Source organism: Dermacentor andersoni, chromosome 9 (assembly GCF_023375885.2).
Source record: "Dermacentor andersoni chromosome 9, qqDerAnde1_hic_scaffold, whole genome shotgun sequence".
Taxonomy (NCBI): Eukaryota; Metazoa; Arthropoda; class Arachnida; order Ixodida; family Ixodidae; genus Dermacentor; species Dermacentor andersoni.
In genome coordinates this window covers 4,321,685-4,341,248 of record NC_092822.1, presented here as the reverse complement: position 1 = coordinate 4,341,248, position 19,564 = coordinate 4,321,685, and the positions used below count along the sequence as shown (strand labels likewise).

Genomic DNA, 19,564 nt, shown 5'->3' with positions numbered 1-19,564 from the left:
ATGCACAAGAGAGGATATCTGCCACGCCTTCCGACGTCACTCATGCTTCGCAAAGAGTAACGTCAGCATCTCTCAGCTTTTTCGTTCCTCCATGGTCAGAGCACCCGCAGATATAAAAGGCCCGCTTGCACGCACTGAGTATAGTTACGTAATCGGTTTTTAGGAAACCCCATGCTTCTCTTCGCGGTCTCGCAATGGCGAAAGTTGCTTCCTTTCAATGTCAGTACTGCGACCGGCAGTTAGCGAACAATCGCAGTCTGCAGAGGCACATAAAACTTGTGCACAAAATCACTCACCCGAAGTACAACTGCGACGAGTGTGAAGTAGCCCTGACTTTGAAAGAACTGGAGTACCGCCATATCAGCGTGCATTTCTTCGAGCCGGAATATGAGAGGTATCACTTTCTGACAATGCCAGGTAAGACACTTGCTTATTCTCTCAAAGCAACGCGTGATTACCGCTGCACCTGTTATTTTTGCATTACGGGCTTGCAGAGTGAACGATTCACTTGTTCACTTATTGCTTGAAATGTGCTCATTTATGGTGCTTTCATGCTTAACATTTTATCTGACCATGCACTAGCTGCAACTTATACCATCATACGTTAAATTGCATGCTTATCATTGCTGTTTTGAATCGAAGCAACGCAGAATCATTGCTGATGGATCTTTTTTAGGAATCGCATATTTAAGTTTTAAAAAAATGTACCCGCCACGGCAGCTGCATTTAGATGGGAGCGAAATGCAAGAAACGCTTGTGTGGCACGTTAAAGGGACACTAAAGTGAAAAATTATTTCTTCTGCATCAGTAAATTACCGTTCTACAACACCAAAAACACCACTGTTACAATGATAAGATGTTTGGTAAGCCAGAAAAAGCGCAAGAACGAAATACGGGTGGCGACGCCTACTTGAGTTCCCGCACCTGGGGGCTGTGACGTCGTGGATTTTGATGGCATCTTCTAGGGCCTACTAATTATATATAGCGGTACAGATTGACTATATTGAGTTCTAAAGGAACCAAATATTAAACATGGCAAGTTTCAGGAACCTTTATTCAGCCAACGCGGCCCAAATGCGAAAACATACTTTGGAATCCCTGACGTCACGCTAACGTACCGGCGCTGGGGTTTCGGCGCGAAATTCAAATACCGATACTTCGACCTTCATTTTCTCATCTAATAATCAAACTATTTTTTGAAATCACTGCCTGCAGGGTTCTCAAACAATGCTTGATTAGTCTAAACTGATTTATTGTTTCGCTTTAGTGTCCCTTTAAAGATCCCCTCGTGGTCAAAATTAATCCGGACTGCGCCACTATGGCATGCCTCATAATCAAATCGTGGTTTTAGCGCATAAAACCCTAGAATACATTCTATAAAAGAAAAGTGACTGGAGGAGCATGAATGAAGTTAATGATTTGCTATTTTTACTTTAACTAATGAAAGAAAGAAAACAAATATACAAAGTATGAACCCTGCTTCTAGTTCCCAACTTCTGTAAGGTAAACCATGCGATACAATATATGCAGATTTGGTAGCATGAATATTAGCCATAGTGGTGGCCATGCCATGCAGGAAAGCACTCGCTTTGCAAACTTGGAAATGGGTAAGCACCTATAGTATGGTACAGGAAAAATTTGTTTCTCCCCATTGCAGCAAGCACCTACTTTTTTTTTTACTGCATTCTTTAGGGTCTAGAAGCAATAGTTGTCAGGTTAGGTAGCATGGACAAGCCTCCTTGTACATTAATAATGTGTTAAATCAGCTTTTCTGTTCAAGAAATCTGGTCTAATCTTGTGCCTTAAACTGGTGCTGGAGCTTTCATATGCTTTACAGTCGTCGTATAGTTATGCACAGGCTTGCGCGGTATTGCACACTAATGAATAGAGGCAAGTGCACAGGTATGAGATTGCACTTCTGCCTAAGGTCGATCTGCAATCGAGTACATGGCTTTGTGTGAGCGAGAACTCCATACAATGGAAAGGATTGCATCTAAAAACATGTACACACAGCAGAAAAAACAAAGTAGCACTTCACATCAATCTTAACACAATAAGTAAAAGCTGAGTCAACCAAAGCGCAAATCTTACATTGTTTGATTAAAGAAGTGCTAGAAGTACTGTACACTAGTTCTAATGATAGCTCCTGTCGAAGTTTTATATTTCCTGAATCCCCGATGTGCAAAAAATTTAAATCTACTAATTGTTCAGTTAAAACACTGGGAAAACATGGTGTCAACCACGTGCCAACGCACGCGTGTTAGCCGGCATCTCAACGGCGTCTGACACGCCGGCTGAGAAAAAGAAGAGGAAAGAAAAAAAGGATACGCCAAGAAACCAAACTAAGTGTTGTTGTCTATAGCTTGAAATTTAGCATAGCGGATAGATTATAAAGCTCCTTTTGAAATGTTTATGCCTATTTGTTGCAATGCCTTGAACTTATAGATAAGGTATGATTCTCTGTATTTTCTTTCTCGTTCAGAACGGAAATTTGTAAGATGTAGAGTTGTCATTTCATGCAGTTCTTGGCGTTGCTCACAAAAAAAAATTTGATGGCAGTCACTTTGTGCTGCTATAATTAGACGCCATGTCACAGTGTCAACCTCAAATAAAGCAAATTAGCTTACAGTTTCTATACATACTGTCTTCGCAGGAGTTTGATCTCTGTATGAAAGCTGCAAAATGTACTCAAACAAAGCATAGTTTAAAAATGTACAAGAAGCAACATCATTCTTGTTACTTTTTTATATCTTCTTTTTCTTCAACTCCATTATGCTTCGCTCTAAAATTTTGCCCTGAGAAAAACAAATGCTTGATCCTCATCAGGAAAAGAGAAAAGATGTCACTGAACCTCTTCTTCATAACTACTGAGTTCCACAACATGTCTACGATTCAACTTTGTAACGCTAGTTCTGTGCATTACACACCCTGAAATGCAGACTGAACATACAAGTGTCCAGGGTACTTAATCTTCTTTCTTCTTCTAAATTACCCCATAAGATATTCTGCACAGCCAACGTGGGCTTACAATAAACTGATTCCCCTTGACACACTGCATACATGTAACATTTGCTTTATTTTATTATCCTGATCAGCTTTCAAGTCATTGAAGGAAAAGGTGGAGAAAGACACACGCAGTCACTTCATTGCAAGGACAGGTACAGAGACTTGTGGCCACCTGAAAAAGAAGCATTTCTACTTCGTCTGTCACCGGTCTGGAAGTTATGCTTCACAAGGTATCGTGGAATGCCCGTATCATGACCACCAGTCTGAGTCTCTGGCTTTGATGGGTTTTTAAAAACCACAGAGATTTTTGTTCAGTCATGTTTATACGATTACTCAAAGAAGCGTTAACAGCATATCGGAATGAACCTCAACCTGGACAGTTATCTCGGTATGCTCACCCAAGCTGGGAATCATGTGTGCGTAAAGTTGGGCTTAAACATACTCCAAGGCCATCTTGGCCAAGATTATACATATGATTCTATTTCCTTCCTATCATTCAACACACCATCTATGCAGTAACACTGAATGAAGTGCGAGTGATGCGAAAGAAAATAGAACAGGATAAAAATTGTATACACTAGCCTGACCCTGGTCACCTCAAAGCCTATGCATCAATATTAAACTACTTACACCCGAGTCCAAGCGTACCACTGTCCAAGTGGCTGCCCTTTAAACAAAGCTCTAGTAATGCTGGACCTTGCTGTTAAAGAACTCCTATAATCAACCACAAGACATCGGCTGTAATCGCAAACCAGACCTATGACAGCACCAATGTTAAACTATTTGTTGTCACCAATATGAGTTAAGCACATTTGTTTTAGAACTACACTGTACTATTTCTGTGTCAGTGATTGCAGGGGAGTCCTCGTGTATTGTGTTAGACATAAAAGGATTTAAAGAGATGCCTACAGAGACATTGCGAAAGTAGCTGGTATTAGTAGATTGCACCAATGATTGGAACATCTTTTTGGAGCACATGTTATAAGCACATGTAATAAATAATGAACAGTGACACAATACATCCAGCGGTCAGATGCAAGTAGTACTGCTCAACATGACAACAGATCACTCTATTCACCACTGTCGGAGTGGCAAAGTTTAAAGTTCGTTTCCAAAAGCATTGCCTGCCTGGGTTACATGTCGTCATAACCTTCCCATGTTATGAATACGTAAAATTTATAGCAGGCCCATCCCAAAAATTTGGGGACGTCCAAAGCCAGTATATCAAAAAAATGTCTTCTGTTTGATTCTACTCTAACCTTATAGTCCACCGATTTCAAGTGACTGGCCCAGCTAGTAATGCAGGTGGCATGCAGCTCTAACAAGTAGTGCGGCTGGAATAGGAATACTTTATTGTGGCACTGGTGGCCTGAATTCAAAGCATTTTCATTAAATAACAAAGCTCAAAAAGAACAGTGCCACAGTTATTTTTGTCTTACTGAGACTTGGCTAATACAGCCCACACCCACAGTGGGTGGTGTGTCAGCATGCAGCGGTGGCCTAGCCAGTTAAGGATTTGGGCTAGGAAATAAGTAGTCATGGTGCATGTTGGAGCAGAAAAATTGGCCCTTTTGGAATAGTTCGAGTAGTACAGCAGTAATGTGTAGCCATTTGGTGCAGCTCATTATTACTGTGCACTCACTAAATGCTGCTCAACAGCAAAGGAAGACACCAAGGCCAACAGCCAGCAGCAGCCAATTAGTACCACGTCAGTATGTTGCAAACACTTTTCTTTGAATAGGTAAGAAACCTTCATAAACAATTGAAAAATTCATGCAGAAACTCCTCTGGGACTTAAGTACGCTTAAGCATTGTACCACTTGCTCATCTCCACGCAGCCGAATGTCATTATCAACTCATTTTCAAGGATACGGCAGCCTGTAATGGAAAATTTCAGAAAGACATCCTAGGGAAAGTAAAAGACGTCCAAACGAATGTTACTGAACTTCTTTCCTAAATGGAAGGAACCTCTGGCGTCACGAGGTAATTCATATGCTTGACACCCAGGACAAACTGGAAAGCATAAAATCAGGACAATTGCAACACAAGTTTGGTGGTAGACGACCTCAGTAACAGATTGCGTCACAACAACCTCATCTTTAAAGCAGTCATTGAGCAAGACTCAGAGACGTGGCAGGAAAAGGAAGGGCTTGTAACTGAGTTAGTTTCTAAATATTTAGGCATTGCAGCTGGTGAAATTGAACGTGCCCATAGAATAGGACAGAAAATACAAGGCTATACTTGGCTGATAATTGTGAAATTCCTAAACTTAAAAAAAAAAAACACATACTGAAGAATGCATTTAAACTAAAAAAGGTTTGAATCGTCTCATGTGGATTGATAAGGATTTTTCAATGAGGATGCAGTCCAGAAACTCCAGAGATTTCGGACGTTCCAAACAGAAGCCCGCTGAAAGGTTCAAACTTCTGTTTGACAAGCTTCTACTAAACAACACGATTTGTCTTTGACCATACCACTAATGAAGTAAGTGCCCTCTCGAAACGTCACGTCCTCGTGAAAACCCAGTGATGTAAAAAATGAACGCTGTGATGCATGTGTGTCAATTCTTGTGTCAAACTTCCGCAGCTTATTTCGTAAGCAAGATCACCTCTGTTCTTATCTTGAATCCTGTTCAGTAGACGTTCTAGGCACCGAAACCTGGTTGTCATTCGACATTTTGGATCGTCCTTGTCTCATCAGTTTTCATTATTTAAACATAAAACTGAATCGAGAGGTGGCGGTGTGTTAATCGCAGTAAAATCTATTTTGGAAGCTTGCGTTATTGAAACTAATTCCTGCCTCAAAATTGTAAGGGTTGCTCTCTGTCTGCCCACACATTCTACCTCTGTCATTGGAGTCTGCTATCGTCCACTTGATTCATCCCACTACTTTCCGGATTATCTAAACAAGTCTTTAAGTTTTGTCCAGAACAAGTACCCGACATCACCAATATTTCTTGTCGGCGATTTCGACTATCCCAATATTGAATGGCATTGATGCCGACCCCTGTATGGTACAAGAAAAACGTCAATGCTAATATTTTCCTGACATGCTCTCAACTTTCAATTTGCATCAAATTGTTTCTGTTCCCACTCGTGGTGATTCACTCTGACCTCATACTAGCCACAGAACCAAATAATGTTACGGAAAATGTATTGGATGGTATCAGTGACCACAATATCTTGCATTGTGAATTCATAGGTGCCCTAAAGAAACATGAAAATAGAAAGAAATTAATATTTGATTACACCCGCGTGAATGTCAGCGGGCTTGTTAGTGACCTTTCCACCTTTTCTGTCGGCTTCTTGCAGTCATTCCCTCATTGCAACATAAACTGGGTTTTTCTTCATAATGGGCTGATCACACTTAAAAAGAAAAGCATATTCCAAAATTCAAAATAACAGCCTGCACAGAAAGCACTTGGTTTGCGACGCATGTGAAACCTATATATTGCAGAGCTGAACTATGAGCATCTGTGGAAGATTGGAGGCCCTATCGTGAGCACGCACACTTATGCAGGACCGTAACAACAACAGCCAAAGATAAATTTTTCATGACATTTCAGACATGCTTAGCAATGACACAACAATTTAGGAAACCCAAATTATCGAACTTGACGGTACCGTTATCTAAGGATGGTAACATTCTTTCTCTGGCACGTGTTGCTATTGAATTCAACAAGTTTTTTTTTTTCACCCGTTTTCACGGATGAGACTCCTGTACCTAGTAGCTTTCAGGCCCCTATTTAGCATTCAAGCATGCACAACATTAATATCGCTTCTGAAGTAGTACAGTCCTGTATCGATAGTCTTCCAACTAACTCTGCTCCTGGTCGTGATGGCATCTGCCCTAAACTTCTTAAGATATCCAAACCTGCAACATGTCGCATTTTAGCCAAGCTTTTTCAGCAATGTATTGACACGGGATGCGTCCCAAATGATTGGAAGGCAGCTTGCATAATTCTCATATTTAAATATGGTGATTCGTCTAACCCATCAAATTACAGACCAATTTCTTTAACCAGCATGTGCTGCAAACTTCTCGAACACATCATTTCATCTGCTCTAATGAAGTTTCTTTTTCTTTATCAGTTGGCATGGACTTTTACACGATTGATATGAATTAATGACTTGCATAACTCCACTCATTCTTTTTATCGAATCAATGTAATATCTCTAGACTTCGCGAAAGCTTTTGACAAGGTTCCTCAATTCTGGCTTATTCATAAACTGACAGATCTTAACTTGTGAGGATAAGTAGGTGGACTACCATCTTTTTAACTAACCGGTAGCAATCAGTTTTCATCAATGACCATTTGTCTCCATTAAATGTCAAATCTGGAGTACCGCAAGGTTCCATGCTCAGGCCTATTTTGTTTTTAGATTATATTAACGATATTAGTAATGGTAGGCGTTTCATAGACTATTTGCTGATGATTGCGTGATCTACTAACCCTGAGGACACCTGCTACCTTCCATCTTACTTAGACAATCTCCGTAAGTGGGGCAGTAAGCAAGCGGAAATCAACATTAATATAACAAAAGCTATCAGATTCGGGACTACAGCTAAACCCGTGTTATGCAATTGCATAATCATAAAACATGCCCGTAGCCTCGGTATTCACAATATCTGGGTGTTCATTTGTCATCCGATCTGTCATGGAACATTTGCGTAGATGTGATTTTCACTAGAGTGTTTTAGTTTAGTGTCATTACGGTCCACCCCGCTCCAAGTTGCCCCGCTAAGCCACATGGTGGAGTGGTGGGTGATTGCATGTTTTAGTTGTATGTCTAGCCTAGCGGAGCAGAGGGATGGATGGATAGGTGCTACGAGTGTCCCCTTTGGAAAGATGTGTGGGTTGCGCCATGAAGCTCTTGTATTGCCTAATGTTCTACCTATGTTAACAAAGAAAAAAAAACCCACGATGACTTCCCATAACCAAACTTTCTGAACTTTGTCTTTGCAAGCCTCTGTTGTTTGACGTTTCTCTACTTTTTGTCCACCAATCTTCCATTCGCTGCTTACCAATCTTTACTGCATACATTTTTACTTTCCCTCTGCTCTTGCTGAACCCAAGGGCTTCAAGCAGGCCAGTGGTGTATGTGTGTGAAAACTTTTATTGTAATGATGTCCGGAGGCTAGACTTCTCAAGCCAAGGCGGGCCGCTCCCACGTTGGCACTGTCAGGCCAAGCCTTTCAGCGACATCATGGGCCCCCTGGACTGCCCTTAGTTGGTCCTGAAACAATGGGCTTTGAATCCTTTTCTCCCACTGTGTCCATTCTTCAACGAGTTTGGGGAGAGTCGCGGGACACCCCGCCAGCATATGTCTGATTCCAATGTTGCCATTACAATCATTGCAGTCCATCTTAATCTCCCTCTCTGGATATATTTTATTAATGGTATATAGGCCAGTGGTGCCTAAATCTACTGCTGGGGAGATATTTCACATTCTAGTAAAGCATGCTCTATTGTTTCCCTAGCTTTACTGCAGCAAGCACATGCTTCTTCCTTCTTATATCTTGCTGTATAAGTGCGTGTTCTAAGGCATCCCGAGCTCATTTCAGAAAGTAATAAGCTTCCCTTTGAGTTATAATAGATTGTTTCTTTCCCGATATTGTTATTTCCTCTTCAGTAGTTACTCATAGCAGGTTTATTTTCCATTGCCGCCAGCCACGAGATTATCTCGGCCTCTCTGGCTTTCCGCTTGATGTTCCTTTCGTATTTGCAGTGCCTTTTGGCCGAATTCAGGGTAATGAAACAAAATAAAAGCACCTATAAGTAAAACTTCTAAGTAAAGCTTTTATAAGTAAAATGAATACATATAGCTTATTTGTCCCAATAGCATCTAAACGTGAACTTGTAATGCATTACTGGTCCATTTTATCCAGTGGAAAATAAAGCCCCATCTTGGGGAATGCCACGTGATAGCCAGCGAGCTTGCATTTTGCATCCAATCTGATCCTTTCTGATGCCAACATGTTGCACAACATGCATCACATACTCCCGCACTGCGAGGTTTTCAAATGGGTCAGCATGTGCACCTTCAAGCAGACATAAGTCTTCGTCTGTGCAAATCTGTCTTGTAAAGAGCAAGGCAGGCAAGGTGCCTCGATGCACGTGCCAGAGTGGGTGTGTGCATCGACCACCCTTGCTAGAAAAAAATGGCAGCAACCTTCTGCTCAGGCAGCTTGTAAGCGGACTGTGTTTCTGACTCCACCAGCCTGCTTGCAGCTAAGTGGAGGGCGCATGTGCATTCACGCTTTCGCTCCGCTCAGCTGCTTAGCCGAGTGTAAAAACGGCAAACTAGAACACTCTACTAAAGCAACCAGATCACTTGGCTTCATAAGGCACTATTTGCACTCGGCTAACTCCGAGACCAAATTTCTGGCTTACACCACCTTAGTATGCTCTAAAATCGAATATGCCTTCTTAATTTGGAATCCACACACGAGGCCTACCTCGAACACAAACTAGAGTCTCTGCAAAATAATGTTGCTCGCTTCATCACAAGAAACTACTCGCATATATCTAGTTACGGAAATCGAATATTAGATTAATTTAGCTCCTCTCAATATACGCAGGCTTCTGACACTATTGTCCTTCTTTCATAAACTTTACTCCAATCGGTTGTCCCACGTGACTCTAAATATCAGACTAGCTCGTGACATGTGTCTTGACGGCTTGACCACCAACTTAAAATCGCACCCATCTACACCCACACTAATCCGTTTTTCCACTCACCTCTTCTCCTCGCTATTTGTCACGACTCATTTGTACATAATTTGAAGTTGTTCCTAGAAATCTGAACTACCTCTTACCTTGCTGTTCCGTTCCAGTTGCATTTCTTGATGTTCTTATTTAATATGCAATTTTGCTTTCCTGTTTAGTAATGTATACTTAAATTTTTTTCCATTGTTTTGTAATGTAAAACAGCTCATTGTGATAAGTCAAGTATTTTAGGAACCTTGAACCTTGTCATTACTATGTTTTTTCACACATTGTATATACCCTGTAATAAGTCGTTTTTTTTGCACTAATTCATGTTGTTCCAATTCATATTTCTTGTTTAGTTGTGTACTTTTGGTATGTTTTGCTCCTTTCATTGTAATCCCAGTAAGAGATGGTGTCTGCCATGAAAAGGGTACCTGGCCCATACCATCGTCCGACTCATTCATGCTAAGGATGTTGTTGAAGGGAGGAATGAGGAGTAGGGGATTTATTTACAATATCTACATGAAGGGTGGAGAACATTACATCTGATCAGTCTAGCATGACTGAAATGCACACTGAACAGCCGAAAATGTCTGCTTAAACACTCTCTGTCCTTACTAGATCCCTAGGCCAGGGAAACCTGCCATCCAACCTTCATCCAATCAAAGCGTCCAAAGTCGTCGAAGTACCCGCCTTTGAGGGCGAAGGTTCACACACTCTCTTGCACTTTTGTTTTACTGAACACACCAAAACCAGTGAGGCCTCATAGACAGGTGTTGTCACGCTTGACTCAAGCTCGCATGTCTTGGTTCCTGAGCTGACTCTGCAGTTTGCTGCTGAATCTGTCATGACCGTGACTATTACCAGAGTACATGGGGGAATGCCATAGAACAAACATTTCCAGGAGTTTTCTTGCTCCAATTGGTCCCTGAAGGTGACAGCGAACCAGCTAACAATCCTGTCCGCCAAACGTGTCTAGCCTTACTGGCTCCGAAGGGCTATTCGAAGGGGGCGTGTTGTTGGCTTCACGAAGCGATTCATTGCAGTGAAGCCAGAAGGTCACTATCCCCGCTGGCCAATCGTAACATCCCCCACCCCTATGCCTCCTGGGCTCTTTAGGGTACTTGAACAAAAAAGAGTGTTATGGAAGTTAATATGACCGGTATAAACAGCAGCGTCGCAGCAACACGGACTGCTGCAGACGGCGGCGCCAGGTGTGCTGATGACGTTCTGATCATTATAAGCTGATACTGCTCTTTAGTGCCTTATCCATCCACGTCAAACCATTATGCACCGCGTGGACCATATCTTGAACTCCGTGTTCTCGTCGCTTTGCCTTGAAGAGCGGGCCCATATCTTGAAAGCGATCTGCGAAAGGTGCAGGGTGCGGTGTGTGCTGAGAGATTTGCGAGCGCTGCTTCGATCTCGTGGTAGCGACAGGCAGAACAGAGGTAAAGCCACTCGCTGCTGCATGCTCTATCTATATTGTATGCACTTTTCACTTTGTTGGGAGCTTAAGGGCCGTTCACCTCCACCGTAGGTCGGCCCAGTATTGCACTATCTCTGGGATCGGCCCACATTTTTATCTTGCGTGATGGACATTTGGTAAGCATAGAAATGCTTACACATTTAAGAAAATTTTAACATCCAGAACCAGCCAATTACTACCATGCCAGTATGTTGCAAGTACTTTCATTTGAGTAGGTAGAAAGCCTTTGTAAATAAATAAAAATTTTGTGGGCTAATGAAAGCAGCTGTGTGCCTAGGCGTCGGAGAGGCAAGAAATTACAACTGCACTAGAACAATTTGCTCTGTCACACATAAGAAAAGAAGTGAAGGTGAATGTCTTATGTGCATTGCAAATGACACATGTGCTTTCATATGCACTATGGCATATGCACAAGTGTATTACACCCGATAACAATGCAAGAAGCTCGACAAGAGACTGCCGCGAGGCTATGAACGGCGTCCAGAAGGAGGTGCCATAGCACAAATGGATGCAAAGATGGCAGTGGTGGACACAAACAATATTGCTACCATTCCATGCACTCAATTTTGTTACAAGGTGGTTTGCTGGCCTCTGCAAATAGATATGAGTCGATTCAACTGCAAATAGATATGAGTCAATTCATCAGCTAACTGTAGCTCTAGTTACTGATACCCAACCGACCTGATGAAGCAGTGCTGATTAGGGCCAATGGTCAGGGTAGTGTGCCATGAAATTAGCTTTTGGTGATTGTGATATGGGCTGCAAGCAGTTACAGGAAGCTTGGTGTTAATATATTGGTACGATTGGCAATTGTTTCCGAGATCATTAGTACAAGTTTTTGATAACTGATGAAGCACTGCTGTACGAGTCCACAAGATCACAGCAGATCTGCTTTCCATGTGAAGCTTTCATCACTTTAACTTGTATATTATTCTACTATATGCAGGGCTCACAAACCATATACAATATTTTCCGGACAATAATTTGAACCTGGCACAAGTAACCTCCCCCTCTTTTCACAAGTCAGCAACTATCACAAGTGTGCACAGAAGTTAGTTCCTGTACTTAAAAGATCACAAATTGCCATACAGTTCTGAACCACGTGCAAGAACACATGTATGCAATGCAAACTGTGTGCCTTCCAGTGGTCAATGGGTCTTAGTGCATGCCATTGTGCTTGCTATGAATGCTGCTTTTGTCACCGTACCCTGTTAGCATTGCATATAGTAATTGCTTCGATTGGTGTTGACAGCCAGGATGAAACTTATACTGAGAGAGGCATGCCTGATAATCAGATCGTGGTATTGGCATGTAAAAACCCAGATTTGTTTTATTTGTTCTTGTTTCGAGACAAACCAAGTGCCCTTGAAATGCTGCATGCAATGCTTTGACCTCGGGCAATCCATTGCATTACTGCAAATATTACTCAATATTTGAAAAGTCTAGTAGATGATCCATCTCAAACTGAATTACTTGCACGTTCACTATTTGTTTCTTATATTTAAGTCTTCTCGTACCCCTGCTGAAAACGCTGCGTTGCCCTGAAAGCGTGAAAATACCACACCTTTGCGCAGTTTGCGTAGCCAGGTTTCAGGCAAGTTGAATTGTAGCTAAATGGTGTAAATGGTGTAGTAGAACCACCACTAAGCATGTGTTGGAAGTCCAGTGCTTAAGTTAGAATAAACTACCCGGTTATCTTTTTCCACAGCTACAAGTAAACAAAAGCTGAAGCGGCCTTCAAGTGTCAAGTGTGGAAAAAGATGTTTTGCGGCAATGGCTGTGACTGAAGACAACACAGGTGTGTATGTGGTTTTCCAATTCAAGCACAGAGGCCACGACTTTGAACTGGGTCGTGTTTTTCTGTCCAAGTCGGAAAGAGCTGCTATTGCTGGTAAGAAACCACTTTTGCCCTGCTTTATAATACATAAAGAGTGGTTGTTGAGTTTTCAACATCCCAAATACAAGGCAATACTCATGCCAGACCATGCAATGAACTTGGAGCACATGAAATTCATTTGAAATTCATAATTTCCACATAATTCGAGGCCACCTTTACTGACTGCAGGGCATTATAGTTAATGACATCATAAACATGTTTATCATTTTGCTACATTGTATCAATGCCTGAAGGGTTCAGAGAGAGAGAGAAAAAAGGGAACCGTTCTCCAATTTCACAGCGGTAACAACTACCTTGGCACAGCCAGTGGCCTATATTTGACCTATATGGCTATTCTTATTGCAGGCAACGACTTTAGTTATTTTATACTTGTTTGCATCACTTCATGTACCAAGCAGGAAGGTGTAGTGCCTCCTGGTGCACTGTAGGCCACGCAGCAGACTGTGGCTTTTTCTTTTTGTTTTATTTTTCAGGCTTTCAGTTTACTGTATTGGTATGACTTATGATCCTAGTGGGATTCAATGTCTCAAAATAGCAGTAAGCTGGAATAATTTCCACTTGGGATTACTTAAGGTGCATTGTACATAATTATGTCTGCCATTTTGACTAAACTGAAGTGCAAGTATTACAGACATCGATGAAACTGCGACCTCTCGCCACTACTGTAGGTCATCCACAGCAGATGTGCTTTCCATGTGAAACTTTCATCAGCTCAAGTTGTATTTTACTCTACTATATGTAGGGCTCACAAACCATGTGCCATATTTTCTGGACTATAATTTGAACTGTTGTACAAGTCACCCCCTTTCCCCCCTCTTTTCACAACTTTCAAAGAAAAAATATGTGTATATAACTCATTGTATAAGATGCATCTATCTTAACTTGGGTCAGCATCGTGAAATGCGATTGTGCATGTTTATACACTTATCCTAAAATGTCGTACTTACCCATTTCAGGGCACTAAACTTCAGTAAAAAAAAATTTTATGAGCCGCACATTCTAGCAGACAAAATAAACTGCAAGTACATTGCTGGAGAAAAAGAATGTCTCATGTTGGTCTTGCATATATAAGTTACACTGTTCTACAATACGCTTGGACGAAAATGAAAAGAAAATGGTGGCACCTATGGTTTGGAAAATATGGTACCTAAATATTTTGAATGCTCATGAATCAGCTGTGTGAATGAAACATGATTGAAACGATCACGATAATTAGGCTTATACCCCTGTCACACGGTGAAAACTAATGTCATTTGAAAATGATGACAATGACGATAGTAAAAAAAAAAAAGACACGCCTCAAACCCACTTTTGTCCAATAATTATTTTCCAGTATGCTAAATTCTACTAGAATATGTGATCATTGCTTTCAAACCGTAGTGTTCGATTACTAACTTGTCGACATTGCCAACGAAGTCGAGTCGAGCTAAGGCAAGCAACAGGGCGAAGAGAACGATAGGCGCGTCCGCTACATCTGCTAAAGTGGTACGAGAAGGGCAGTTGCATGTCATCGCCTTTCTGATGTGCATGCGAGCTTCTAATATCCTCATTCTTGGCGCGTGCCACAGGAAAAAACGCGCACGCTTTTATGCCAAGTCAATTGAAGTGGCCGCGGCCGATGCTCCGGTGAGAACCAACACGACTGCTGCAGCGAAAGCTAAAGATGGCTGTCTGGTCACTGGACTGAGAGTAGTTTTCTGTATTTACCTATGTGATGGACTTCAATGTCGTTAAAGCAATAATTAGGTAATAAAATGGAGAGAATAATAGTTATTTTTTGTTAAAACAAAAAAAGAAGCACATACTGTTTGCGAAACACTGGTAAACTCGTGGTGTCGAGGATACACATTCAGTTCCAAATGAATGCGAATGAGTTTGGCGAACTGATTTGTTTGTAAATGTCATTTTCGAAAATGTCCTTACGTTTTACCGTGTGACACCAAAGAAATGGCATTATCAGCGAATGTCATTCGTTGTAAATGACATTAGATTTGCCGTGTGACAGGGGTATCAGACATGAACTCGTAAAACAGCTTCAAGTGTCCAGTCAGTACTCTACTTGACTGAAATAATACCTTTAACTCAAAAACCCACATGACTGCATAGCCTTCAAAGCATACGTTCACAGGTGTGTCTGCTCTGTAAATATGGATGAATGACTGATAAATCAACCATTAAAAATAATTGCTGAAAGCTGTAATTGACAATTTTTATATTGACATTAATCAAATTATGTGCAGCAATTCAGTCAGTAACAGTGATGCTTATATTTAAGTTAATCTGGAAATGCTGCACATGTTTTCGATTGCAGACTGTTTTGCCCTTCTATGGTGGCATGCCACTATGGAAGTGGCAATAACTTATGCTATGGAATATAATTGGAAAATTAGGTTCTAACTGTAGGATAGAAATTGATAACAATGGCAATATTTAGTAAAGGAACTAAAAGTGGAAGACATTTTTGCCCTGGGTAGGATCTGAACCACAATCTGCACATGTCCAGTCCAGTGCAATGCTTTTACAATGGTTCAGTAATGTCTTGTGCGAACAAGGTTACCAACAGTGAAGGATGAAATTGGCAGCCTAGCTGTAAACTTGGTACACACAATAAATTTCTTCACTTACGTACCTGATAACACTGGTGCAGATAATCTCTATGACGGTTTATCAATGACACCAAACATTGAAACACTTAAATATGTAATCTTGCCTCTTCAAATGTAATGTAATCGTGTAGTGTAATTCAGAAATGTAATCTTGCCTCTTCAGCAGCTGAAGGCTGCATAGCACCATGTCCTTGCAAAGAGCTGACCTAAAAAGAACAAAAATTGCGACAGCTTGAACTATTTAACACACACCATTGCAAAAGGTTTTTGTAAGTCAATGTAACTCATTATTCAATTAAAGGAATTCTAAATAATGATATTAAATATGTTCATCAGTGCCCATTTCACTTCCTTGCGTGCTCGGTAATTTTTACTTATGCTTCAACTAATATACACTTTTTCTCTACTCTCTCAAGACAAGCTGCGAGAAGGCGTGTCCATGGATGCAGTGCTGAATAATGTGCGGTCCAACGTGGATGAGACATTCCACCGCATTAACCTGTTAAGCAAGCAGGATCTCCGCAAAATAATGAGGGATGCCAGAGTCTCGAAGACCGAGCGGCTGCACGATAATGACTATGTGAGCGTGCAACTCTGGGTTGAGAGGATGCATAGTGAAAAGGAAAACCCATTGCTCTTCTTTAAACACCAAGGACAACCCGACAAAAAGTGACATTTTTTTAGAGAAAAAAATGAGGACCTTTTGGATGACAGAGATTTTATGCTAGTCATCATGACCACACCACAACAGGAGCTTTTCAAGAGGCTTGGAACTGATCGTATATGTGTCGATGGAACACATGGAACAGCAGGTGAGCCGTACTATATAAATGCATTAATAATAAAAGCAAGAAAGAGGGAATGCTGTCCGAGAATAATTGCAATAGATATGATGAGTAGTATTCCTTCACACATATTTCTCTTAATATTTCATTTGATGGAGTTCTCAATTATCAGTAACAGAGCAAGAATGAATTCAGCACTCTGTACACTGGTGATATCATTCCATTGCTACTGTCCTCATCGCTACATGCCCTGCATATCCTGTCTGTATTGTCACCACGGAGTTATAATAGGTCACATAATACAGCTCTTATCACATTTGTCTTGTGGGGATGCGCGACTGTCACACGTCCCCTGATATGTTGTTTTTCCCGCATAGCTTCCTTCTCCTGCATTGCGGCTTCGCCGCGGGCCCCAGGCCACACGAGAGATGGCGCGAGTGTTGCGCTGCTAACGCCACCTCATGGCAGGGTTACTTGAGGGCGCAAGGGGAACACGTTTCCTCTTTGGTTCGGGACGGCAAGCAGCACGGACGTGCCGCCCGTGCGCCGATCCATGCTTCTGCGAGATCGTCTCGTGAGGCCTTGTGCGAAAGAGCCACCGTTCGCGTGACCGTACCCGTGAACGACCAGGCATTGGGATCCGGCAAGGGGCGAACATATTCGCTCGCTATCCGGTCGCAGTGAGTCGGACTTCCGCGATTTGTCGCACGCCCATCGGCATGTTTTGTGGATAGCAACTCGGCTAGCAGGCATTGATCTATGAAAGGTGCAATAAATGCCCTTGTGATTGTCGTTCCTTTGACCCAAGGTACGGGATAAGAATCCCACAGTCTAGAGTGCAGAAACAGTGCATTGCACTGTGTATTAGTGCCCTCTGTCAGAGGTACAGCTGTCTCGAGGCTGTTTGGCATCCTGAACTGTTTGCCAATTAGGCAAATCACTGATTACTGCTACAGTCAAAAGTGCTTTTTCTTGGTGGCGATGGGTGGTTCCCTGAGGACTGCAAAAACAAAACATTTAGAAAATCAGGCAGTCCAAAAAAAAATTAATGCATGCCTTTTACTGCCATTTAAAGGAAGGTGCTAGTCTAAAGCATAACAAGAACCTAGAACTATGAAACCCCAGCTGTTTACATACTCTTATGGTAATTTCAAATACTATATAAATCAGTTTTATAGCAAGTTGCATAGGTTGTGTTCTGTACAATGACAATGTGTAAAACGTAGGCATTATTGCCCCCATTTTTTTATCTCTAAACTTCCATAATTGCAGACCAGTGATGGCGCATAATCCTCCAAATCAACTGTAGAATACTGAAATATGTTACCGAAATCGTTATTCACTGTTGTTTTAAAAAGTGCATATAAGTGTTAAATTAGAACCTGTGAAACCATTTCAAAATGTTTAGACAGCCAGTAAGTGTTACTCAAGATTTTATCTTAAGTATATAAGTGATGTTGAAGATCAACCCCTCAGTGGTGGTCAAGACAGTTTAGGGTTTCAAGCACAAAGTTGACATTCTGGAGCAGTTTAGGAGCAGAAATCTTTTTTCTACTTCGTGTTCCAAAAGTCTTCTTGGAACACTTGGAGTAGTACAGAAGTAATCTAGCCATTTGGTGGAGCTTATTATTACTGTGCAGTCAGTAAGCGCTGCTCAAGAGTGAAGCAAGACACAAAGCCAACAGCAACCAATTAAGCTTGCCTTCCCAAGGACGGTATACCACGCACATCATGTTGCAAACATTTTTGTTTGGGTAGGCAAGGAACTTAATTTGTACCCGCCCTAGTTGCTTAGTGGCTGTGGTGTTGGGCTGCTAAGCACGAGGTCGCAGGATCGAATCTCGGCCAGAGCTGCTGCATTTCAATGGGGGCAAAAGGCGAAAACACCCGTGCACTTAAATTTACTGTAGGTGCACGTTAAAGAACCCCAGTTGGTAGAAATTTCCGGAGTCCCACACTACGGCATGCCTCATTATCAGAAAGTGGTTTTGGCACGTAAGACCCCATAATTTAATTTTTCTTAATTTTGTAGACCAACCACAACACTTACCAGGCTTCTTGGTGCTTGTGCTGTAACAGAAGAGAGTATGTATGTGTGTAAATAAAAAAATGTAAATCATGCCATCTTACAATGGCCCCTTTTCACTGCTGGTATGCTCCACCACGATACATTGCATAAGCCTCTTCCCGTAGCAAGCTATATTGCAGCAAAGTTGACGCTTGAAAACCGGCATTATACAACACTTTCTACAATGGTTGTGCCTTCCGCACTTTGAAGGCAAAGCATTTCAGCATCCGAAATTTCAGCTGTGCTTATAATTAATTGCCTCTGTGAGGTACGTGGCAGTGTTGCAAGGATACCCGAATTCTCATGCATGTCCGAAAAATAGTTTGTTGGATGTATTTCTGCTTGGTAATGAAGACGGCTACGACAGTGCACGTTAGTGACACAACAGTGGCCAAATGCTCAGATTCCTTTCAAGTAGAGTGCTGTGTGCTTTTATGACTTTGGTGAAGTTAGCATCTGAATTTGCCATACACACACCTGCAAATTATCTATTTATTAAACTCACGCACACATAATATCACTATAATGAGAAATGCATAGTGTTTTAGCTGTTCCCTGCAGAATGTTTTCTGACAACTGCTTTGATGATGGATGGATGAATAAATTTCTTGACATCCGTCGGTACGTGCGATTAGTGCACAGTGGGCCACTCCCACGTCGGAACAGAGAGGCCATGCCCCTCCGCCGCGTCGCGGGCCCGATGGACAGCCCAGAGCTGTGCTTCAAGGTCCGAGCTGTGTGGAGCTCGGTCCCACTCTTCCTTGGTGGTCCTGGCACCAGGGGGCAAGCCCAGAGCATGTGATCAAGGCTAGCTATATCCTTACAGTAATGACACGCATTGTGAGGGTGCACGTCCGGAAAGATTTTGTGCAGGAAGGCCGGGCATGCGTAGGTGCCTGTCTGAAGCCACCTGAGTGACTTCTTGTGCTTTATTGGGTGCTTTGTGCGGTAGCGGCATGGTTCTCTTGACTAACTTGTAATGCTGGGTGAGATCGTTGTGA

At 41.9% G+C, this 19,564-nt stretch overlaps 1 protein-coding gene across 5 annotated transcripts in view; it reads left to right on the top strand.

The window, feature by feature from the left end:
• The window catches only part of LOC140213277 (zinc finger transcription factor family protein 17-like), a 90,536-nt gene that overhangs the window by 53,818 nt on the left and 17,154 nt on the right, over positions 1 to 19,564 (top strand). For 2 of the 5 annotated variants that reach the window (XR_011890243.1, XR_011890244.1), the window contains exons 1-4: positions 159 to 417; positions 3,096 to 3,236; positions 12,916 to 13,098; positions 16,127 to 16,522. Coding sequence is in view for 3 of the 5 variants with exons in the window: in XM_072284405.1 (XP_072140506.1) it covers positions 195 to 417; positions 3,096 to 3,236; positions 12,916 to 13,098; positions 16,127 to 16,383 (804 nt within the window). In the remaining 2 variants the exon portion in view is untranslated. Of the gene's footprint in view, positions 1 to 148; positions 418 to 3,095; positions 3,237 to 12,915; positions 13,099 to 16,126; positions 18,620 to 19,564 lie in introns of those variants that run through there. The other 3 variants (XM_072284406.1, XM_072284405.1, XM_072284407.1) reach the window with 3 other exon arrangements.